This window comes from Lethenteron reissneri, chromosome 31 (assembly GCF_015708825.2).
Source record: "Lethenteron reissneri isolate LAM-NWPU_2019-01 chromosome 31, ASM1570882v1, whole genome shotgun sequence".
Taxonomy (NCBI): Eukaryota; Metazoa; Chordata; class Hyperoartia; order Petromyzontiformes; family Petromyzontidae; genus Lethenteron; species Lethenteron reissneri.
In genome coordinates this window covers 653,446-678,734 of record NC_083809.1, presented here as the reverse complement: position 1 = coordinate 678,734, position 25,289 = coordinate 653,446, and the positions used below count along the sequence as shown (strand labels likewise).

The following is a 25,289-nucleotide window of genomic DNA, read 5'->3' as shown; positions in this document are numbered from 1 at the left end:
CATTCCTACAATACAACTCGCATAGATATTTATGAAAAAGATCGATTCAGTGAAACGAGAATAAACACAGCGAGAGGGAAGTGGCCGGGTCCCAAATCAACTCCGAGAACCCCCTTCGGGAATTTAAGCGCTGGCAAGAACGACAACGATGACGACATTAATTAAAAATGCTTAATAATCGTGATGGTTATGGATGATAACGGTCATGATGCATTGGCGATGATGCCGAATTATAAATGTTACGCATTAGCTTTTATAAATTATTCCTGTTGACGGTGTGAACGATGGCCAATTAAGAACATTGAAGTTTTTACATTATTGACGACGCGTCTGCATTACTCACCTTTGTGGAGGCACAGCACACAAAATAAGACAATGTCGCCTTCATACACACGTCTCTCCACATAACCAACGTATACAACTAAACATTTTTTTTACACAAGCCATGAACTTGATGTCCCCTGTGAGTGCATCATCTCAGCAACATTGATTCAACAAAAGTAAAACTCTGGACCGGCCCGGACACGCAGCGTCTCATCAGCGGCAACCAACCAGTGGCGGTGGACAGCCAAGATGCCAGATGACATCGGCTTAGGGGCCCTTATCCTTAAGACACGGGTCACGGCTCGACGCGAAACTCGTAGGCACGGCAAGGTAACGAGAAACGAAACCGCAAAGTGTGCGAGACGACTGAGTGACATTGGGAGTCCCACCGCCTCGCCGTTCAATAACCCCGAGCGGCGACCCGCGACGGACGTGAGGCCACGGCTCAGCCGTCTCGTGCCGCCATTCATCTCGCTACAACCCCCCAGGGCCCGAACCTCGGCCGTTGCGCCAATGCAACATTCCTCACGGTGCCCAAGGGCTGCTGTTGTTGCTGTTGCTGCTGTTGCACGTGTGTCACGCTCAGCACACGATACTTGCGATCCAGGGATCGTCGGTTCGATCTCCCGGAGGCAGTTGAAACAGTTTGCAGGTTTCTTTAATCCCCACCTACCCATCAACCCATCAACCCACCTACCCATCTACCCTTCCCGCTGATGTTCCACCCCGACATATAAATGGGTAATTCAAATCTATATTACCGCCAGGCAGCGTGTGGTGGGGTACAATGTGCGTACTCCGACCTCTCACTTGGGCCAGCGTAGAAGAGGATGAATGCCATTGACGAGGGCTCTCGAGCTCCCTCCGGGGCGGACCCTTCCGCCAGCAGTGGCGTGGGCGAGACATTGCCAGGGCTGCGCCTTCACGTAAAGCAAAATAGCCCACACCGCGCAGATTCAACTGAATGATCACGCTGGTTGAGCGTTCTTTGGTCACGGGGCGTGACCGGTGGAAAATGCATCGCGGCTTAATTGAGTCCGGGTCTGTTTGAGTCGGGCACATCACATCCATAGACCTCTCGCTACGGGTGCGGCTGCTCCAGATAGTCACCCCCACTGCCGCCAGACTTCCAATGCTCCTGGCCACACACAGTGATACATTGAGCCCTCGTCAAGTCGAATGTTGTTCTGGAAGGACGAGAACGACGACATTTGGCATAGTCTATGCCAAGTTTATAGTTGAAAAAAAAATCTGAAAACTAAGTTTAAAAAACACGACGCTGAAGTTGATTGGTTTCACCTCGAGACAGGGCCAGCCTATGGCTCAACTGTGTAGCTCCAACTATCACTCAAAAACACGAAACACAAACGATCCCCCCCAGGATCAGTGAGTCAAGTCGCAATCATCCTCCTGTGGGTGACGCTAAAGCCGCTAAAGAGCAAGACGGCAAAGCCCGACACCGCTTGCAGGAAGCGTGGTAATGTTGATGGTTACCGGCAGCTAATCACGTTGTGCACACGGCACCATGCGTCGCATACCGTCCACGTGTATATTGACACACACACACCAGCCTGGCGCGTACAGATCGTGGATTACCAGCGACTTACAAGCACCAACAACAGCAACAAAACTCGGCACATTCGTTATCCACGCACCGACTTAAGATGACACAAAATAGGCGACGTTTTGGGCAATGGCCCTTCGCATATGACAGAGAGGGCTTCTCTCCAACTCGTTACCATGTGTGCACACTTAGCAGTCTACTATGCTAAAACACTCCTGCATCGTGCACTTTGTACATTGCTAGGGTGGAGCACAAATCCAGTGTGTAGTTTGTGTAGATTAGTGTGTGTGCGCAGTGTATAGAGACATGCGTGCGATGTGCATTCGTACGGGTGGTGTGTGTGTATAGAGTGCTATGGGGAGCGGTCGTGTAGCAGTGAGAGCTACGCTGCGCTACGAACTCGGCGACCCGAGTTTCATTCCCGTTCACGGCCAACACCGGTGACGATTATCCGATCCCATCCTGGGCATCCTCTAGGTTGACTCCGCCTCAAATGAGTACCTGGTGCGATGTGTACATATCACCACTCGGGAGACAAAAGGCGGTTGGGAGTGGTGCTGGTCACCCACCCCCTCGTGTGCCGTGCCGGCCTTTATAGGCGCTACTTGCTAGCAGCACTTGCCCCAACAGTCGATATATCTTTATAGTATGGTGAACATGAAGGCTATGCGCATAGAACCGAGCACTGTGTGTATAACGCACCTGCAGGCTTGCTGCTGCTCCTACTTCAGTTGCATTCATGTCAGCCCGCGTGTCTCCCCGTCTGCCTATGAATGATCATTACCATCGCCGTTAGATCAGTGTCTGTGTCACAAAGTCCGTTCCCTGTTATTGACAGCAGTACCCATGTCACCTCTGGCTGTCCCTGTACTCTCAGGCTGTCTCACTGCGTCTGTCCCCGCGTGTATCTCACCGTCTGTGTATCGGAGTCTGTCCGTGTCCCCGCGTCTCACCGTCTGTCCCCTCGTCTCACGGTCTGTCCCCGTGTCCCCGTGTGCACGGCGCCTGATCTCGCGTGGCGCGTCCCTCGGAGTGAGCGCGCGGATTTGCCGCCGCGGCTTTTATGGAGGAGAGGCGACCCCCTCGCTCGCTCGCTCATTCATGCAGCACCACGCGGAGCAAGCCAGCCACCCATTCAAGAGGTCAGCCCCATTCACCATCCAGTCCCGATCCATAGAGACCTGCCCCATTCACCATCCAGTCCCGATCCAGACCTGCCCCATTCAGTAGATTCCAGTCCAAGAGGTCTACTGCATCAGCCGCAGCGAACCAGCAATCATAACCGAGACCACGTCACCCCGACCCCCCCACTGGCTCCCAATCCAACATCTTCCACGGGCTTGCCCCCCCACCCCCACCTCTCCGGCTACTCCCATCTCATCGCACTACTCCCCTCGAAGCAGTCCCTTTTTCGAAACCAAGGGCTCTTCCTTCGGTGGGAGGTCATTTTCGACTCGCCTACCTCCAATTTGGAACTCCCTCGAGCCATCTGTGCTGTCGACTTACTGGCCTTGCTCATGTTGAAATTCTGGAGCCATCATCCTCGAGCTTCCAGTTCTACTTAAATTGTCAAGTCAGTCTTCTCAAAGCTTCTTAAAGTTTCACGACTTTCTGGCTACACTTCTCTCCACTTAAAACCTCATGCTAATTGCATTTTTTCCAATCTATGCTCCAATTCATAATTGCGTACCCGTTGACAGGAACTCCCTGCGTTGGTCTCAATTCTTAGAAACATTACTGCACAACTTCTTTAAATTGTACGAGCAGTTTGTCCATCTTTTACACCTCTTAACGATACCGCGTTCTACACCAACCTCGTTATTTAACCCACAGTTTTGTTTATATTACTTTGCGCACCAAATTAACCTATTAAAGATTACTTTTGGCAACGCACAATTTCTCGGACTTGCACACTACCTATGTATATTACAAATTGCAGGAACATGTAAAATGTAATATTTAGGTTACCATACATAGACTTTAAAAACGTAGCCGAGGCCACACCACGTGGTGGATTGCGTGCTCTTCAACCCTGGGTTCTGACGGGGGCTTTTGTAGCCATGGGTGGCAAACGTCCCCGGGCGGGTTCTGCACGCGATGTCACCGCGCCGTGCAGTCAGCTATGTCACGTGGCCCACATCACCTGCTGCTGCAGCTGCTGCTACGCGTCCCAGATTATTTTGCCGGAACGCAGATTAGGTTCAAATTTTCACCGACACCACCAAGTTCAATCACAATTTTACCTCTGGCAAAGGCACCAATTCTTGGTTCACGCACAGCAATTGTAAAACCTGGTTATGGGAAGAGAGGACCTGCATAGCTTCTGGAGTAGGCTACTTGGCCGGATTTCCGTTGACAGCATAGGAAACTCGAAATGAGCAAGGTGGTGGGTGCTACAAAGACTTTCATGAAACCCTGCTAAGACTGATCACAACCAACGTTAAGGAGTAAAGGACTTAACATGTACTTGCCAAGTCACCGCAGCATGAACAGAGTAACACATTTCGCATCAGGGGCTGCATGGGACAGGACTTGTGAAACACCAAATGTGCGAATATAAAAGCCTGAAGCATATTTAGAGGGTATTAAGCATTCCATATGTAACTGCAGGAAAGACAAAACTTCACATTTAAAACGAAGGCTAAACAAAACCAGGAGAGCAAAGTGCGTCGTATTAGTGAACTTTATTGCAAACTATAACTTTACAAAATACAAGTGCAAATTGGATTAAGTTAATGGTTTAAAAAAGGGTATTCTTAAACTTTGGCAACTGTTTTAAAATCAATCTGCTCTCTCCAGTGTTCGCCACAAAAGCAGATGGTTTCTGTTCAACAACCATGCATTCGGCCTTAACATCAAGTCCGTGGAATACTCGGTTTCCTTGAGCCGGTGGGAACCACCGATATTTTAGAATCTCTCGACCAAAAATTATTTTGCCACTAGAATACGCTTTTTGTAATGCCAGTTTTAGAGCAACAATCAAGCTGTGATTTGCATATTTTCCACGAGTCGATTTTTTAAGATACTTAATATATTCTGGCCTGGTCGAATGCAGTCCACAATGCGTTAACTCTTAAGTGTTTCAGCGCAGAAGTGAAGTTTCGGAATGCGTTCCAATGTTATTTTGAAAGGCAGCAATTGTACATCTTAGCACTTTAACGCAGAATGATATGGAGTACTGAACAGTCAATCCTGTGTATTCAGCTTTATTCAAATAGGATTTATATCCGTTCAGAAGGTTCCATTACAAGTCAAACTGCAGCTGCTCCAAAACTATTTTTTCATCTTTCTTGGATTCCCACACAATCAGTAAAAAAAAGTCTTATCCACCTTATGTCAACATTTGCTCAGTTTAATAATTTTTTATTGAAAAGTTTCACACAAAGGTCTCAATTCACGTCAGAGGCATCTACCTCAGATTAAAAACATCCTGCATGCTCAAAATTAACTGAAAGCCAGAATTCAATGTAAAAAAATCTGAAATTGCCAAACTTTGGAAAACAACTTCACAAGCAGAGAAACAAACCCCTACAAAGAAAGAATGTGTATCATTTACCTGCGTAAAGCAAAACCGCATCACACCTGTTGGGCGAGAGCCTCGCTTGGGCAGTGGAGCAACGCGCGTTGGCCTTCACGTCTCTCACTTTACAATCACCGATCCTCCACACATTTACTAAAGGGCTCAACGAGGGCTCCCCCAAAAGCTGGTTCCTGCACGTGCTCGCGGTCAGCAAAAAAAATCCATAAAGAGCACGCTGGTCTCGAGAACGAGTGGAGGAAATTACCACACTTGTAAACATCATCTTCGTCGTCGACAGGAGGCAAGGCATCCTACAAGAACCAACGTGAAGACCTCCTGCGCAGACACCTGGAATATTTGTACCGAATTGTAATAAAGATAAAGGTTTGCACTGGTTTGGAATACCCTCAAGTTCATCGTGGTAGATACTGATGTATTATTAAATGTTTGAGACTCGGACTTAAAAGTATTGGTAAGGGTCTAAGTGACGTAAAATTGTAGCAATGCACTCTGGCAGGGACATTTTACGCAACACAACCTCGGTTGCTTAGCAATTGGAACAATTTCATGGCTTGGCAAATTTAGCAAGTTTTGCACAAGGAAAGAACACTAAAATGTTTGTTATAATCTACATAGGGTCATTAGTATGGCAGTAGAGACATAAAAGGGGAAACTATATGAGAGAGAAACAAGCTCAGATTAAAATGTTACAAGCAGACTGTTAGAAGGACAAGCATATTGCATAGGACGTGTATACCTGTTTTGTTAAGAGGCTAGTTGTTTTGAAGGCTTTTATTGTTAAATAGTCATAATTCAAATTATTAGAGCCCTTACATAATTATAAAAGCAAGCAAAGTTAACTTTCTGAAGAGCCATCTCCAAAACGACTTGCCACAGACCAACTTCAACATTCCGGATACCACCACCAAGGGCCTCATTCGCAAGCGTATCGCCAACCACTTCTACCGCACTCAAATGCCACCACATCCACCCCCTTCAAAAGGAACCTTTACAAATAAAAAGCTGCCCCACGTCAGCTCATTGCCATCCAAACCCAAAAGCAGCTTAAACGCAATTGCCGAGGGGAGGCATCTTCCATCTGTGAAAGTAAATGGGCAATCCCTTCCATAAACCATCGGCCTTCCCATAAATCTTCACCACAACGATTAACCTTCAAAAAAACATGCTTATTCATTTGGAATACTCAATAGATAAATGGATAGGCCCGAGAGCCAGCTAATCAATCTTTTATCAAGGAGCCAAACACTAAAAATGGTATTATTAAATTTCACTCAGATCTAACATCTACTCCGCCTTAACCGAGGATTAATAACATTAAAGGTTTGACACAATTAGAAACTGCATTGATGCCGCCAACTCCTTGCAGGAGGAAAGCGGGCAGAACCTGCACGATGTAAAAGCCAGGTGACCCCACCTTGAAGACCATTAACAGGTAAATAAATTAGCGTCCATGGCCATACTTTCAATATTGTGGTAAAATGATATTACGTGAGGGGGTATAAAGCAGCAAATGACAACGCCCTTGCGTTTATCGGCGTCGCGATATTGTTGAGTAAGCTCCACCGTCGTGCTGAAGTGTCTTCCGAGCGCGACATCCGACTCAAGGGCCTCGGTCATGTCGACTCCACCTGAAAAACGGAATTCACTCAATTACACGTTCATCCACACACAGCTTCACTGTTCTTTTGCACGCTGGGCATATGCACCACATGGACTAAACCACTTTTTTTCACCTCCTGCAACCCCAAAACTAGTTCCAGAGCTGCACCCATCAACAATTGATTAAATCAATTGTCTCAAATGCATCAAAAAGTGACAAACAATTAGCAAATAATTTGAATAATTAAGGACAGGGCTGGACTCAAGGTCCAGGTGGGAGGGGTTAGATTACATCACCACCACTGGGAATCACAGTCCTGTTGGGTGTACACCATGGCCGGTTTGCAGCATCATGGAGGCCGGATGGAAGTCTTCCACTTTTAAAAATGATCAAATGCTCAATTTAAAGCGACCAGAACTAGTTGGTTAAACGCCTAAACTAACAGGTCAAAGGTGCAACCCAGAAATTGCTTGCTCACACCAATGCTGGCAAAGGGACTTCCACTCAAGGGAGTTCTAGAGTGGTCCTTTAGGAGGGTAATTTTTGGCTACTCACAATCCAATAAGATGAGATTAATGACGAATTAGCAATGCACACAAAAAAGAATTGGAGCAGTACATTTTTACGGCAACTTTTTACCCAACAATTTTACAAAAGAGACGGTTTCCCTCAGCTGTGAGATGAAACCCAAACCCACAAAACCTTATGTTCGTCTGTGCGGACTCCCGCAATTACCTCCATGCCCCCCGTGGCTTCTGCCATCTTCTCCGAGTGCAGTGCAGAGGCAATCTAATTAAGTTTCCACCACAAAATATTTGGCTCAATGTTTCGTTCCGTCATCCAAGACGGGGGGGGGGGGGGGGGGGGGATGACAAAATGAACGTGGATGCCCGCGAGAACGGGCCGGGCGCCGAGGGCAGCGTTCATTGTGACCCGAGGCAGCCCCAACCCCGAGGATCGTTGGCGTGTGGGCACGGAACCCCGACAGGCTGCGCTTGACCTCCAAGCCACCAAGTCATCCCCGTTATCGAATGTTCTTCCTCGCGAGTCATGGTTACTCTCTGGAACAAAGTGATGGATTGTAGCCGTGGAGATGTAAACAAGTGAAATAAGTAAAAGGTTGCATGTGGAGATCCCAATATTTGTTGGCAGTTTTTCCTTTCGGTAGCATAATTTTTGCATGCGCTCGGACCTCTATCTGATAGAGTGAAGCTGCATGGGGTCCTCCCGTTAAGATCTGATTTGCACAGGAAATCGAGGCACATTAAAGTTACATTACAAAGAATGATTTCGTTTAAAAAAACAGGCTATTAGGGAATAGGTCATTCCAGCCACCCAAAACCTTACATTTTCAATTATTTATGGCATCATGAAGAAAAAACACTATTTTACTGAAAGGAAATGGCTTGTAATCTAGTAGATACATAACTCGGCTGTGTATTCTGCGCTATCCAGACATGCGTTGGAAGCATTGTTAATAATTAAAAAACCTTTAAATTCACTCTCGTGGCATCATCGCATTGACACATTGCACTGAACGCGACAGTGATGTCACTACATTATCACATGCTCTACCACAAATGCTTTAAAGTCTTAGTATAATCGCCAAACTTATCGGACAGCCTTGGACACAAAGCCTTGGTATCTACAACCAGGGGATATTTTTTATCTCCGCTATGAAGGTGGGCCATAGCCCAAGGCAGCTATTGTACATTTTATCCTTTTGTGGGAGGCGTTAGTGACGAATGTGTCCAGTTGTGCGCTTGTGCACCAGTGCCGACATAGCACGGAATAATGTGTTTGTTTGGGTTACATCGTAACCTGACAGGGACCACCAAGACATGGAAAGACTGGGCCTTGCAATAAAAATGGTAACTGTTCACTTAGCTACAACATTGCCCGAGTCCCTGGACCAATACATTGACGAAGACTTGCCATCACTGCACAAGGTTCTTCTATGGTTGAATGTCGAGATATTTTAAATGCGTTATAAATAAAACTGAATTGCAAGAAAAGCAAATAACACTGTGCTGCCAGTGTTGTGACAAATTTGAAGATCACACAAACATAACAACCGTTTGAGGCCAAAGCCATACAAATAAATATATACACCACTTAACTCATCATTCCTGACAAATTAACTCGTTAAATTGACAAAAACTTCACCTTCAATAAAACGAATTGAATTTAGACTGAGCGGGCTTAAATCATAATTTGTCAAAATAAAGCTGCCGCCCTCTGCTGGCAGAAGGGGCAACTGTAATAAAGCTTAACCAAGTCTATTCATTAAAAGCAAAATCACATTTACAACGACTTTCCTGAACTTACAACAGTGGCTTTTTTGGAGAAAACAATCTATTTTGCAGCACCGAAATGCCTCGTGATCATTGTCTGAGAAAAGATCCAACCAGCTACATAAAAGACATTCAAACGTACATCAAAAAGTAAATTTGCAAAGGGATAATCTGGAAATTTTGTGAAAGAGCTTCTTCCCATCCAGTCCCTTTACAAAGGCTGCTGGGTGCACACATTTCTGGGAGCAGCAGTCCTTCACTCTTGGTGATGATAAACTAGAAACTTAATTGTTTTTATTTAAAGGGCACCACAGTGGCATGATGTTCTCTCCCTCACCTGGTTTGCAGGATGGGGGTTTGATCCAGACCCTGACGCCTGTGTATTTGAAGTGGCATGTGTTCTCCCCGTGGTCGCGTGGATTTATTTCCTCCACGTCCTCCGGTTTTTCCCCTCCACCATTTAGAAAAATGCATTCAAATTTTTTTCATTTGTCTGCTATTAATTTCCACAAGCCACTTCGTTGACCCATCATTTGTGGCGAGGTCGCTTCTGAAAAAGCTAATAGCGGTGGGCTTTACCTGGTAAAACAGTTCAAGTTTTATTTGTGACTTGCTTACCTTTCTTATACTTTGCACCGTTTGTTGTTGTAACATTCTAACCCACCCCTACTGGACATCTGTGAAAAAGCTTTATAGCTCATTGGATTCATCCAGTAAAAGTACATATTTGATTTGGACAAAAAACACTGGTCCTTTTCCCCCCTTTTAAAAACAATGCCATGAATTATATTGCAAAGGGCATGGTTAGGTCCCATCTCAAAGCATGCTAACAGGGGTCTGGATTTGCCCAATGTATACACCTCCTGTCACTCGACTGGCCTACATATAGAGCGAGACACCCAAGAGATAATCAAGGAGCTGTCAAGTTGAAAGCTTCATACTTGCAAGGAATTAACTGAACTTCACGCCTGCCAGCTGAGCCAACTCCTCTGGCACAGCATAGCCAATGCACCTAATGAGATGAGTGACAGCTCCTTCTATGTCTATTGGCAATGCCCAATATTGGCATGCAGGGCTGACCCAAGGACTCATTTGGCTAAATTAAGTATGCAGACCTCGCTGCTCTTTCAGCAGTAGCAGATGAATGGCAACCTAACCGCAAACTCCACACTACCTCACATCCCAGCTGCAATATCAGCTAATCAACAGTCCACCGCGGTGCACGGTTCAGCCACAGAGTCTGGTTTGCATTTGGAAGTGTGCTTTCCATTGCTAGGCACCAAAGCTAGACATGCACGGGAAATAGAGGAATTGGATGCCGAATATCCATGAGGAGGAATTCCAGAGCACGATTCCCCATCCACAGCTCACGTTTCCCAAGTGGTTGGGAACCACCAACTCCTGCACAAATCATGCAGTGGTGGGGCAATTCACCCAAAAAACTTACTTATTTTATCATGTTTTATTTTTATTATTTTATTATTTCAATTATACGTGACTTTACCGAAAGAACCAAGAAGATGAAGCCCTGCAGTCACGAAAGCTTTAAATCGAAACAAAACTTACAAGGCAATTAGTTTTGTTCGACTTCCACAGGCTGGGGCTGCTGTTCGTGGATTGGCTCCTCCAACTGGGGGTTTCCACTCTGCGCTTCCTCCTGCCAGTGGGGGTGGGAGAGGGAGGAGAACATGCATCACAGTCAGGGTCTATCCCCGTTTGCCCTCGACAGCCAAGCCTGCGCACTCTTACATTGCAGCATTTTTTTGCCAAGGCTCCCGGCACAAAACAGCACGAAATTATTCCTTAACGTCTTGGCTGTTTAAGGGTAAAATATTCATAAATACACAGGGAAGGATCTATACATTTATACAATTACTATTAAGTTAATTGACTAATGTTTTAAAGCAGCATTTGCTCGAGACAAACCCCAGACTGGCGTTGACTTCAGATTCTCAGTGTGTTGTGGTCCGTTAAATAAAAAGCCACGAGGTTGCCGAGTGCAAAAGCTCTAGATGTACCCATCGGTCAATTGAATTAGCATTTTATTTTTCCAACAACAGATCCTTCTCTTTAAAAAAATAATTTCATTCCCCCCCTCCCTCCATGCCCCTTTTCAATATTTCCTTCCCTCCCCCTTAAAAACAACACTTGGTCCCCAATCGTTGGCCGTGCCATGGTAGGGTGGGCGAGCCCAGGTGCTGGAGTCCATTTCCCAACGGAGGGTGTGGCAACTCAATATACCAAATCGCACATGATTACATGCAGTCTCGCGTTCCTGAAAAACAAAATGATTAATAAACTAAATTTCAAGACCACCGCAGCAGTTTTGAAATGCGCGTCGATAGCCGCCGAAATGTGACGTCGCTCGAGTCCGATCGCGTCACGGGCACCTCGCATGCCGCCGGCGCGTCGTGGTGCTCGTTGGCGTTTTCCTCGACGCCGGGTGAGAGGGCGTTCCCGTTCTGGCGCACCGGCGAGCCACCGTGGCCCCCGACACCGTCGCTGCCCTGCTCCGCGACGTTGCCATTTTCGACCGCCAGGGCGTCATCCGAAGGCCCGTTGGTCGAGGGCGACTTTATGGGGCTCGGCTTGTGGTTCTCAGCCTTGGAGCCGCCAACTTCAAGGAGACGATAAAACGGAGATTATACGCGTGGGGCTACGTGATGGACAGCAGAGGGCGGTGCAGCAAAGATCCATCGCTATAGTTGGGCTTTTTATGCTTTCGCACCTAATGCTTCCCATCGCCAGCTGCACTGACCATCGTGGGTACAATCACCCCAAATTAGTTGTATACAATCTGCATAATTGATGAATTTTTAAACGCAAACCACAGTTTCAATCTCCTTGTTGGATTTGTAGTTGACAAAAAAGGTATTAAGATTAATGCTCCAATTTCGTGACATAATACTACACGACAGGCAGTGCTCGTTCACCAACCGTGCAGCACGACTGGAAGATTGATCATCTTCCTGACCTCTTGAGACCGCATGCAAGCAATGTATTCATTTTGAAGTCCGAGCACTGTCCAACGAAATAGACTGCCAGCTCCACCAGGGCAAGATTGAGCCACACACCACAAATGTTGCAGAAGTCGCACTAAAACAAGCAATTCTAATAGTGCCTCGTCTTAAACAAAACTGAGACGCACCGGATTTCTTTGGCGTGGGGGTTTTCGGGGCAAGTTTTCCGGTGTTTCTCTCCAATGGCGGCTTCCTGTTCGTCGCGGCCACCTGTGTGCGAGATAGCGGTGGCCATGGGGTTTTTTTAAAAGCTCATCAGGCAGCGTTTCCTGGAAAAGCCACAAAGCCAAGGAAAATGTATCTCACTGGCCACTGCAGTGTCAGATGTAAACAATGAGGGTCAAGGCTCCGCGTTTCATTCGTCTGCAGCAATTGCGCAACAAACTGGTTTAGATTTTCCTGAAAAACCACAATGAGTGAAGAGTTGTGCACGTTTACATTTTCATGGATATGCATAGGCTCATGACAAGAGCTGGGGCGTAAGCAGCCTGACTATTAGACCACACATTTTGGCAAGATATACTTAAGCTTTTCATGGTGGTAGGTAATACATTATTTTATTGAATTACAACTCCAAATGACAGATGATCAAATCACTGGACCAGTGAAGCATTCCATGGATGACAACAAATCACATCTTGCTGTAGTCGTTCATCGCACTTGATGAAAGGCTGGTTGTGCTCCCAAATTGGTCATCAACATTGTTATTATCAATACTTATTAACTAGCGGGAAGTACCTGGTGTTGCCCGGGCAAAAAAGTATATTTCAAAACTTCTCTTAAAAACATTACAAATACATACACAGATACTAAGCAATTGTGAGAGCCCGGTGGGCCGTTTGTCCATTTCTCCACCAACAAAATTATAAGAGGCTTGCAGAAGTCAAAAAAGTTATAGAAAGTAGGGGGTAAATAGTTGATCTAAAAGAGGCTTACGAAAATAGTCGACCCCCCCCCCCCAAAAAAGATATTTTTACCCCCACATAGGTATATTTCCCTACACCCTACATACAAAATAGTATCTATTTAATCCGTAGTTGTATCTACCGACTGTACAGTAGTGTCTTGTCTACTGTTTAGTAGTATTTACTGACTGTGGTACCTGGGCTACTGTTTTTTTTAAACAAAAGCCCCACGGTTCGCAAGCCAAATCCTCTGCAACTTCGCGTACGCAGACGGACGGACAGAAAAAAAATGGTGTGTATAGGCAAGAAGATCCAAAGCTCACACTTGTATTCTTCCCGTCGACCTTCCCAGCGGTTTTAAGCTGGGTACGGACGACCGTCGTCTTTGTGGCCGTCAACGAAGTCGACTTGTTAACCTACACACAACCACAAGGTCCGTTATTTCACCAGGCACCCTAAATGATACACCAATCAATAATGTGGCCGTAAAATTAAGATATTCGTAAAAATCACATTTCAACTGCTAAAATTCACAATGTGCACAACAGATTTAGTTTAGCAAACCGAATTTTACGTCGACCGTCTTAGACAGGACACCACTTGTAGAGGGATGGCCAGCGGATATGATCTTATCTAGGATTTTAAATAGCACTTTTATTAAGGTGCTTTACAAGAATTATAAATTGTACATTAATATTGGCTGATGGGGTTTGAGTGTTGGAGAGGGGAAGGGATGGCAAGGGAGGGTGATTATAGGGAAAGGGAGGTGCGAAGTTAGTAAGGTTGGAGGATGGTTAAGGGTGCGCACAGGAAGGAGAGGGATACGCTCTTGAAAAAAATAAGAGTCTTAAGTGAGGAATGAAAAATGGTTTGTGAAGTTGCCCATTTGATGTGAGAGTTTATCCAATTAAGGGAAGCGAAGAGGGAAAATGAGCAGAAACATGACCGAGCACAGGGAGGGGGGGGGGGGTGAGGGACAATAGAGATTGTGAATGCAGGGGCCGAGGTGAGACACAGTAAGAAATAAGACTGGCGACAGACCGGCAGCCCAAAAAGGGAACACTTTCGGTGTCAAGAGATCACCATGCGTGGACTGATGAGATCAGCTCTGGTGCAGAAGCGAGAATAACTGAAAGATGCGATTGTGTGGAGAGGCCTTCATCCAACAGTGGATGGGCACAAACTGCCAATGGACTTACTTCGGTGGCAAGGGTCGGTTTTGTGCCATCAGTTTCCACTTTCTTAACCGTGACCTTGAGCAAAAACAAAAATCAAACATTTAGAATGGATGACAATCCATTGCCAGCTACTGTACAGTGGTAATGCTTAAATCCAATAAAATGGCTGCCAAATCTAAAAAACCAAAAAACCTCATGTACGTCAAAAACATTGCCTTAAAAGGGAAAGGTGACGTTCGGGCAATAGCCCATCTTGACATGCATATGTTCACCACTGCCAATGCAGGATCACCAAAATAATTTTTATACAGAACACATAGGTTTACACAGATCATTAATGACAAGTACATTTTCAGACTTAATAATACAATCAATTATATTTGGATTCGTACAAGAGCATTATGCTCATGCAAGTGCTGTTAAGCGAGGTCGTATTGTTAGCACCGTGTACCAAAAGGGGTGGTGTGGCCAACCCGACACCTGACTGTCTTCGTCTCCCAGTGGTAAAGTTTACACTGCACCAGGTACTCATTTAAAGCAAAGTCGACCTACGGGATTGGGTCAGATGTTGGCCACGGCTGTGAAACGAACTTGGGTCAACGCGTTCTTAGCACGCGAGCTAACCACTAAGCTACTACACCCCCACACGTGGGGGATGTGTCCGTGCCTGTAAGCAAGCACCTATGAAGGCTGGCACAGAACACGAGGGGGTGGGTGGTTAACACCCCACATGACCGCCTTGGTTTCCCCAGTGGCAATGTTTATACATCACACCAGGCATTCATTTGAGGTTGAGTCAACCTAGGACAGGTTCAGATATTCGTCACTGGTGTTGGCCATGAACAGGAGTCGAACTCGGCTTTCCGGATTCGTAGCGCAGTGTGCTTAACGTTGCACTACTGCTCCCCACATATATATGCACACACACTGCATCTTCACACAAACCAGCAACTTTACAGAGCCACTCACTTTAGTCGTTGTGGACTTCATCACTCCTGTCCTTGCAGGGGCACGAGCAGAAGCATCCTTGGACTGCAAAATGCCACGTTTACACCAAGTACAGTGCATTTTATTCAATTGAGATCAAGTAATTGAATCATATTATTCCAGTAATAAAAGCACAGTAGACTGGCCTCGAAATACCGAGATAATTCAAGATTGGGTGCCGCGGTATGTTTAACAAAACGCCATTATTTCCATGAAAACTAGATTGAGCCCATTTACAGCTTGTAGCTCATGTGTTTTTCATATTCGGGTGTACAATTTTCTATTCTGTTTATAATTTAAGAATCCTTAAAAAACGTATTTGTGCGATATGGCCCATCTGCCCATGTTATTGAGGACCCACTATATTCTCATAGCACCATTCCCGAACGCCAACATTTATGCGAGCATGACAGACATAGTACCGTCGTGGGCGGTTAGCAAAAGTGAACGGAGATTCTCTCCATAATTTAATATGAAGAGTCCCTAATGCAGCCAGACCTGGCAGCATCTCCCACCACTGTGACCTTCACCCTCCGCACGAGCGCAAGTGACCACAATCAGAATATTTATTTATACTGGAGGAATCCGATGAGCTATAAAGCTCTTACTCGTTGGTTCTAGATTTGAAGCTTTTGCGACTGCAAGGATTCAGACTGTTTTTTTTCCGGTAAAGTCATGTAGGTAAAAAAAGGAAAACTAATTAAATCACGACGTTTCGGGCCCAACACAAGCATCCTTCTTCAGGTGGGGACAACGTAGCAAAAGCACAACCGCTTAAGTGTGTCTAAGAGATGGCTGTGACGAGGAATTATATAGTCACGGGGTAGGAAGGGGCCATGGTGAGTGTGTGGGCGGGCTGTAGACTGGGAGGCAACGATGTGAGCAACGGGGTGGGCGCATGGAGGCAACATATGGAGTTCAAACTGAAGCTGTGTGATGCAGGGGGCGGAAGTAGATAAGAAAGCTAAGATTAAGCAGCCTTTTGTCATGCTGCGGGGGGGGGGGGGGGGTAAATTAGAAATGCGCAAGCTGAAAAACAACGTGTGGCAATGGTGATGGTAGTGTGTAAAGCTGGGGCTAAGACTGGGAATATGGATATGAAAATAGATATAAACTGGCTGTCTAGCAGTAAACTGCACGGCAGCTAAAGTTTAACTTGGTTAATTACATCCTTCCAATGATTGCTCAATTTTAATCTATCTTCTCGGTTGAAGTTATGTCTATGCTTGTATATCTGGATGGCTTCATGGAAAAATCTTTGGTAGCATCCAGGAGGCTTGCAGAGTACCTTGGTATCGGAGAACACAATGTCATGAGAACCAGCAGTATTATAAGTGGTCAGCTACAGCCGAAGAACTCGTCCTGCCGTGCTTCAAATCAGACTTGTGCTCGCAAATGCGGTCAGATATGTCATTTCGTTTCACCGATATAACAATCACCACAGGTGCAACTCAGTTTGTAGACACCAGGGTACTGTAAGTCAGGAATGACATCCTTTACGAATGGGATCAGATCACGGATCTTGTGTACTGTACCAAATCGGACCTGGATCGTGTGTTTGTTTAGAATTTGGTAAATCTTTTTGGTAACACCTGCTATGTATGGCAACGTAATGATTTTAATGATATAAAGCACAGCAGCTCCCCCCAGCGCCTCCCTCAATCCCCAACCCTGTCACTGACCAATCTCCCGGGAACAGCGTTGGGCTTCCCATTCTCGATGGGCGCTCCCGGATGGGAAGACGCGGCACGGGCCTCGGGGGCCGTGGTAGGCCGCGTTGTCCTGTTCGCCATCGGCGTTGCCTTTGCCAGGGGGCCAGTTCGCGCCGCGGTGGCAGACGATGGTGCGGGCTTGCGTTCCGTGCCACCACTGGGCGTAGGGGCAACCACTGCATTCCTGCTGCTCATCGTTGCGCCTGGGGGGTCGAAGTGTAAAGAGAAAGGGGGTGTTAAATGTGCTCCATTATGCACCCGCTACTAAGAAGGCTAGCCATTGAACAAAGACGGTCACTGCATCATGTGCTTTTGGATGCGCTTCTGTGGCCTTCTGGAATACCCTTCCTTCTGATATTGGGAAGCCACTGGAGCTATGCACTTTTAAATCTAGATTGAAAACGAATTTCTTTAGAACTACTTGTGTCGAGTTTGTTTTCCTTCCCCTGCACCTCAGATTAACAAACATAGATGGCCAGACCTGACATAAGTGTACATTTAAGACTCGCTGGGCAACTGACTTTGCTCAGTGTGTAGGTAGAGCCCATTTTGTCAGTCCACTGCTGGATGAGCACCTCCCCCACTGTTGTGGGGGTTGTGTGCCCATAATTCCCCACTGGTATAGGGTGAAGGCAGGGAACAGAGGCTTGGGAGGACTAATTACATTTCTAACAATGAATGTGTTGCACTGCCCTCTGCTGCCAACCATGCAGCCTCGCGGCTGTTAGGAAGCACCGAGAGGCCAGGACTGCGCACAAAAGGGCGCGCTGTGGCTAGCACCACACCTCGCCACGTTAAAAATCGCCCCAGAGCTGATGTTTAGCCACCGCGGCAGCTACTCAATGCGGAGTACGACCTCGGGGGGAGGCCCTGGACCAGTTCAGATATCAGTCGCCACCTATGGTAACCGTGGCTGAAAATAACAAAAACGGTTAGACGGGCAAATAACCATGGTGCGCCAATCATTGCGCTACCAAACTAAACCACTCCAGTACTCCGTGCATACCTAGACCATGGCGGCCGGGGGTTGTGGCTGGTCGGGCGCGTGCGATGCTGCTGGCCCCCGCCGGCACTGGGCCCTTGGTGTCTGTAGTCGCTGTCGACGCCACCTTTGGCCGGGCTCCTGTGGGCAATAAGAGCAAAAACCAAACAACGTTAGTTAAAGTATAGGGCATGAGCAGCAGTGGTGCCGTGTTTAGCGCACTGCACGGTGAACCCAGAAGGCCCAGTTAGATTCCTGGGTCACAGCAAAAACGAGTGGCGAGTAATGTCAGAAACAGACCTGGACTGCTCCTTAACAGACCCACACCGACCAGCATGGGCTAATATGGTCAACCACCATTACGTCATGTGCATGGAGTGGAGAGGCTTTCATCCAGCAGTGGTTGGTAAAAGGCTATAAAATAGCTTGCAAATGAAATGGCAACGTTTTAATGTAAAAGTTACAAGTGGCAGGCGTCCGAATAAGAGGATATATAATTCATTTGGAAGATGTTGAGCAAGACAAAAAAGCCAGAACTCCCGTCTTGAAGAAATGGCTAATGCACGTCGCTGGACATCGCCACGGTTTCGCAAATAATTGGACAAAATGAGCACCGGTCGAGGCGATGCAATATCGTCTATTCTACACAAGGAACACACAAGACCATGGGCAATGCACATGCTTGTTGTGCGAGCCGCTTTACACACCAGAAAGCTTCACCGAAGGCCTTGTCAGTTTCTTGGGCTCGGTCAGCTTTTCCTCTCGCTTTGGCTCTCCCTTGACACCAGTGGCTGTGGGTCAGTGTGAAAGGTTGCACCGAGTTTAATTGGTCCTTGCCATTTGTTCAAAATCTTCACCACTGGCTCAGGGTCGACACCACAAGCACTGCCCATTTGCTCAGCAGGGAGGTGTGAACTTATGACAAAAGCAAACCACAGCACCAAAGAACAATATTAAAAAGGAATGGAACAATATTAAGTTAGTACAGCCATAAGAATATTAAAAACAGGCAATAGGGATGATGAGGATTCATAGTTTAAAATAAATTGTGCACAATGTAAGCATTGAATCATGAATTAATTATACAAGATTCATGCAAATTAACAACGTTACTTAATGTGAAAATGTTGCCTGAAGAGTAATACGAGGTCAAGGACAACAAATAAAACAGAAAAATATAGAATAGACTTTTAAACGGTCACCATTCATTCAGTTTCTGGAGAATTTCTACAGGCCCTTGACTGCCGTGACAATTCAGCCCTCCATTTGCCATTTTACAGATTGTTACAATTTGGGCTCGCCATTCAAGAATCCGTTGGTCTCTTTTTGCAAGATAATTCATTCTCTCAAATGGTTCTGTTTTAAGTTTTGTTCACCATCAACCTAAACAAAACTTACATTTGACAATTCAGAAACTGTCGCACACACACACACACAATTATATGCATGCATTACAAGGAAAAGAATACATTTTTTGATCGACGGATGAAATGTAGTTGCAAGCCTCTGAACAGAACTTGAGCATTCACGAAAGGCCACCTTTAACGTCTTCGTTACAGGCTTACCGACAGTCCTTTTGGCGGTGGCCAAGGATGGTGGGGCCGCCTTTAGGATGCTGGTCGTAGTTTTGGCGGCCATCCTGGCGGTGGCAGCCCGTGGCGGGGTGTCCGTGGCAGGCTTGGTGGCGGCGGTTGTGGTGGTAGAGTGGATGCGCGTTGTTGGGACGCGTTTCTCCAATGGCTTGGGCACCGCCTTTCCCTCCATCGCCAGCTGGGATGGCGGGGGAGGATGCAGAAAAAAAAAGCCAGCAATGACGACAACAGCAAATCCTCACTCGTTCAAGGGTGACAAGCCAGAAGAGCAACATTTAGGGAGCCCAATGCGTTTTCAGGTTGCACCTTATTATGAACGTTTTTGTTCCAACATGTGAAGTGAAACACCAGACACTGCCCGTGGCACAACGCAACAAAGCATTGGAGGGCTGTAGAGCACAGCCAGGAGAAACCTACACAAAAGTATCTTTAACCATGCAGATGCATGCTGCACTAAAGGCAGCACATGTCACCTCATCTTTCTCTGGACGAGTACAGCTTAAAACTCAAATTAAATGGTAGACTGGTAATTATCCAACTGCTTAATGCAGGCTTCTCGGTGATGTAGTTCATTTGACTACCTCAGCGCACTGGTCAGTGCAGGTTGGAGGAGGGAGGGTCCATAGTTCAGATAGCACTTCACCACTTATATTAGCCATGGCCGGGAATTCAACTCGGGTTGTCCATTTATTGGAACGGTAACTAAAGCATCACTATCTTTGGTTCTAAATGCCACAATGTAAAATAGTCAAGTTATGGAAAATAAATCAAAACTTAGACCAAAAAAATCTCATCGTGACAATGGAATGTCGACAGCCCTGCAGTTTCCTCCATTACCTTGCTCTTTGGGTCTTTATTGGCACCGGCCGTTGGGGAAGCCTTGGCCGCGGTGGCAGATTTGGCAGTGACGAGGGGCGACCGTTTAGCCGCCGTTGCCGGTGACGCCACCCCCACCTCGGGTCGGGGCTTCTTGGATGTGCTGGTGACCGGTGTGCCTGCAGGCCGCTTGGACGAAGCCAGCCCCACTCCTTTCGTCTTCACGGGAGTCATCGTTTTGGACTGAGGCAACGAAGAGGCCTTCACACGCACAGACATACATATGCACGTGTTTAGCGCCGGTGAAAATAGAGGCCCGTCCACGCACATAGGCAGTGTAGGTGCGTCGCCCTGCATCAGCAGAGTTGTTGGATGCCAGGTATTTGGGAATTAGGTCTCTCAGCTAGGAGTATTGCCTGCGGGGGAGGGCTTCGGTTTGTCAGTGTTATTCTGGAAGCACATCAGAGAGTACAATTGGAAAGGTCCCATCACGATGACTTAAAACGCTCGCAATATAATGCACATTCATGAAGCTCATGTAAATAAATAATAACACCTCTAAATATGTTGTCTGCACATGGCCCTATTGGCGTCGGGCCAAGCAACTGGCGGCATTGCTATGCACCCTCCCCCTTTCTCTCGTAAGACACCCTGTCCTTTAACAGGCCAGCCCATCTTACCCCCTGCACAGATTTACATTGTCCTGCTGCAACCAAAAATGATTTGATGCCATATTAAATTCAAGTGTTTCGTTTTTACACTGTTAAATTACCACAAGGTATGGAAAACTACAATACTTTTAAAAAGGTGTACAGATTTTTTTTTACTCATTTATCCAGGAAAGCTTCAGAGAGCTAAGACTTGTTCTTATGTGGTTGGTAACTTTCCACAATAGGGGGCGACGTTGCCGTGTAACCAACATTTCCTAGTTATTTTTTTAGCATTGGTCTGTTTGGCCAAGACCGGTTAAGTGTTTTTTTAGCTCATTCATTTAATAATCATGGGTCCGATTCCAGCACTTTAATGCAAATAAAACAGTGGATTATTTAATGTATCAGTCTTATTGTTGTTTACATTGTGTCAGTCCTTTCAGTTAGTCCTGTAAAGCACTTTGTATTGCATTCTTTGCCCGAATTGTGCTTACAAGTAAAGTTTTATTCGATTTTAAGTTTCCCACTTAAAGCACAACACACCATTAACACAAAACAATTAACGACAGATACTTTGAACCTAAAAGCCACCTTGTTCACTGGCTAGTAGCCACGCCCTTCATTGCACCCCACCTTGGGTTTTAGAGTGGATTCAACAGCGGGCTCGCTGGCCGGTACAGGCTCGCCGGCCGGTACAGGCTCCAAGGTATGGGCACCGTCTTCCCGTTCTGGTGGTGTATCGGAGCAGACAACACAATAAGATCCGTGAGCATCCCATGGACATTTCCTTAAAGACAGCCTCGTTATTTAGTGACGTATACATCAATGAGACGATGCCACTAAACAAGATGGATGGTCAGAAATGTCAACCAGCCATTCATACACAAGCCAAGTTGACCCTGATGAATGGTATTTCTCCCCTATGTGCAACACTAGAGCCAATGGTGAGAATTCCACATTTATAAAAACGGTAGAAACCAAGTTCCTCCATAGTACAACCGCTGTTGACATTACACGTAAAGGAAAAAAGTTCATCAAAACGACGATAACGGAGGTGGGCGAGTCAGCCAAGGGAAAAAGAGCACCGATCCAGCATTGCCAAGTCCCTAGGTTCAAATCAAAGTTCCAATCTCCCATGTTTAAAGCAGGTTCTTAAGAACAGCGCTCTGATGGTCTCAGTCCAGATTTGGAAAAATTCCTAAATCGGAGAATTGAAAAATGGCTGCCATGTGGGAAAGTGCAGCGTAGACAAGCGGTCGCTTGAGACTATCTCAGGAGTCATTCCATGTCACCTTCGAGGGAGGAGCATTCTTGAACATACGGGCGCTCACAATCGCACGTCAGCCGTGACAAATGTCACGGTCACATGACAAGACACCGACAACACTACTGTAAATAATATTTAAGGAAAAGAGAAACGTTTTCTAAAGTTCCTGGATGATAAATCGGAGCGCGAACTGCGAGGGGCGCACCTGGAGGCTGCGATGTGGCAAGTTCCGGCTGCGGTAGTGCGCCCTCCTCACCGGAGGTCCCCGCGCAGCTCGGCTGCGCCAAAACGCAGCCTTCTGCCTGCTGCGGAGTTGCTGGCGGCGTCAGCTCGAACGCCAGGTCCCCCAGCAGCCGCTCGTCTGCTGTGGAGACAGGAGGCCAATACGGGAATCGAACTAACCGGCTCGCTCACCGTCAACACCCTACGACTAAGACTGAAACGGTTAGAGTCGGAGCGTGTGCCAGCTACATCCGTATCAGCCAGGTATAACGTGAGATTATCATCGATGTGATGAGTATTTTTTTAGGCACCAAATTGACCAAAACAGAAACTGTGGTGCAAGAGGAATGGAAGTGTTCGCGCCGAGGACTGTACGTGGACAAATTGCGAGCTCCGGCACGGGCTCCACTTCCGAGACGAATGCCACACTGGGCACCAGCTGCTCCTCCTCTCGGTCAGCCTCCAGCTCTGTGGGCTCCACCCGGTCCGCCGCGGGCTCCACCAGCTTGGCCGCTGCGGCATCTTCGGCAATAACAAAGAGGATTCTGTGACTAACGTCTTGACTTAAAGCTTCCTTCGCACGAAACACAAATACAGGCATGGACCATAGTACGGCAGTGCCCGCTTCGATCGTTCATTGCCAGCTTTTAAGATTCACCAGGCTACATCTGAAGCTGTCCCACTCAATCGACAACAAGTCCCCACCACACAGAAGACAAATCAGTCATGGACTTGACGTCACACCTTTTTCCATAAACTAAATTCCAGTCCGCGTTTTGTGAAATTTGAGGATTCACCTTCCGATGCGCGAGCTGGTTGGGGCTCCTCGTGATGACTGAGCGGCTCTTCTTGCGACACATCAGCCGCCTCTTGCACCAAACCGTGACTCTCCAAGTCCGCAGGGGTCAACGGTGACTCCACGTCGCTGTGTGGACTCTCCAGAGGGGCACTCTCAACGGGTAAAGTACCTTCCTGGTGAATCGGGCTCTCAATGGAGCAGGGACTGTCCGTGGCAGCACTCTCAAAGAGGGCACCGCTCTCCAGCAACACTTCCTCCGCAGCATTCAGGGGACTAGGTCCAGTTTCCATGTTGTGCCCAAGCCAAAGGTTTTCTGAAAAAATAAACAAACACCTCATCGAGTTATGGAGTAACAAATGATAGGATCTGTTCTTAAGCACTCAATACAGCGGTCCATCTCGGTGCGCTCGACAACTCGTGACTTGCCTCGCAAACATTTTAAATGCGACCCTGATGGGAGCCGTGCCGTGGGCACGCGATTCACAGCTACTGGCCTGCAAGCGGGTATTAGTCTGACGGTTGGGGGCAATCCCAATTGAGTAAACAGTTTCAAATTCAATGAAACCACCTTGTGTATGAATGGCAGGAAGCCCTAACTTATACTTTTGTCAGTGCCATATATTCAGCGGAGCTAAATTTCATATAAACGTGAACCAAGAACTATAGAGAAAGACTACAATTACGGAAGCAGGTTTTCAACAATAAATGTCCACGGCGGGCAACGCCAAACCAACAGCTGTGAACCGACAACTTGACAATGAGGACTGGACTATCAATGGGCCTCGGTACCGTGACCATGACTCTCCCCGCCAGCAGCAGGAGAAAAATCGAAAACTTCCTCCGCCATCCTGTCCCACGGCAGCAATAAAGCAGTGCACACGACTAGCGACGAGGCGGCTCCCAGTCACACCCAGAACCACGTCACTTCTACACCAACGCCTCAGTCAGCCACATCGATTACACCTTTGCGCGTAGGGGGAGAACAACAAAACGTTTATAAGGGTGATATATTAAAAGCGCTCACTGGCTTATTTTCAATGCAACTGCTAAACACTGGTAATGCAAAGTAGGATAGGAGCAATGACGATTGACTTTGAACAAATGCTGGATTAATTGCTACTATACTCTCCAACCTAAACACTCATTACTACTGTAATTATCTAAAATTGTATCAAGATTATGGTCATGCACTGAAATGACTTTAAACTCCCTCAATATAGCAACAATTTTCAGTCTTAGTACATTTTCTGCTGGATGAAGGCCTCTTCAAGTTGTGTTCTCATGGGGATTGTCGGACCATACCAGTCCGTGCAGGTTTGCCTGAGCGGGTGCCTAGAATTGGTTCTGACAATTACTTACTACCCATGTTGGCAGTGGCCAAGAATCAAACTTAGGTTTGCAGGGTTCAAAGCAGAGCACTTGATATTCAGTATGCAGCTGGAGAATTTACATGTAGAGTCTATTACAAAGCACAAGCAACATGTTACTTCTCGCCATTGTGGATGCTACGGTGGTCAGATCTTAACTACCCTCGCCTGGTATACAGAAGGTCTTGAGTTTGATCCAGACACGCCCGCTGTATATTTAGAGTTTCCATGCTGTGTTCGTGTGGTTTTTCCCTCCACATTTCAAAACATGCATTTGGAGTATTTGGCTACTATAAATGTTCACATTACAAGCCATTTTGTCGAGTTATCATTTGTGGCCAGGTCGCTCAGTTGGCCTTACCTGGTAAAATAAAAAGTTTTGCTTAAATATCAATGAAACCAACTCGCATCATGTAGGTGAGGTTGGGGGGTGGGGGGGGGGGCCTTTGAAGGAATGTTTAGGCAAACT

General features: G+C 46.7%; 2 protein-coding genes across 6 annotated transcripts in view; both read right to left on the bottom strand.

The window, feature by feature from the left end:
• The window catches only part of LOC133349624 (parathyroid hormone/parathyroid hormone-related peptide receptor-like), a 49,778-nt gene extending 46,935 nt beyond the window's left edge, over positions 1-2,843 (bottom strand). Inside the window, exons 1-2 of the mRNA XM_061563206.1 lie at positions 2,802-2,843; positions 2,591-2,655 (exon numbers count right to left, since the gene is read on the bottom strand). Coding sequence (XP_061419190.1) covers positions 2,591-2,629 — 39 coding nt within the window. The 5' untranslated portion in view covers positions 2,630-2,655; positions 2,802-2,843. The remainder of the gene's footprint in view (positions 1-2,590; positions 2,656-2,801) is intronic.
• A 1,714-nt stretch (positions 2,844-4,557) lies between these two features.
• LOC133349623 (mucin-2-like) overlaps positions 4,558-25,289 on the bottom strand; it is a 38,081-nt gene continuing 17,349 nt past the window's right edge. For 4 of the 5 annotated variants that reach the window (XM_061563201.1, XM_061563204.1, XM_061563203.1 and 1 more), the window contains exons 6-21: positions 23,452-23,766; positions 23,030-23,176; positions 22,638-22,796; positions 21,799-21,893; positions 20,537-20,776; positions 19,673-19,877; positions 18,815-18,898; positions 18,132-18,248; positions 17,096-17,328; positions 15,396-15,458; positions 14,448-14,501; positions 13,572-13,664; positions 12,472-12,553; positions 11,714-11,940; positions 10,890-10,980; positions 4,558-7,057 (exon numbers count right to left, since the gene is read on the bottom strand). In XM_061563201.1, the coding sequence (XP_061419185.1) occupies positions 10,897-10,980; positions 11,714-11,940; positions 12,472-12,553; positions 13,572-13,664; positions 14,448-14,501; positions 15,396-15,458; positions 17,096-17,328; positions 18,132-18,248; positions 18,815-18,898; positions 19,673-19,877; positions 20,537-20,776; positions 21,799-21,893; positions 22,638-22,796; positions 23,030-23,176; positions 23,452-23,766 (2,198 nt within the window). In that variant the 3' untranslated portion in view covers positions 4,558-7,057; positions 10,890-10,896. The remainder of the gene's footprint in view (positions 7,058-10,889; positions 10,981-11,713; positions 11,941-12,471; positions 12,554-13,571; positions 13,665-14,447; positions 14,502-15,395; positions 15,459-17,095; positions 17,329-18,131; positions 18,249-18,814; positions 18,899-19,672; positions 19,878-20,536; positions 20,777-21,798; positions 21,894-22,637; positions 22,797-23,029; positions 23,177-23,451; positions 23,767-25,289) is intronic. The other variant, XM_061563202.1, reaches the window with a different exon arrangement.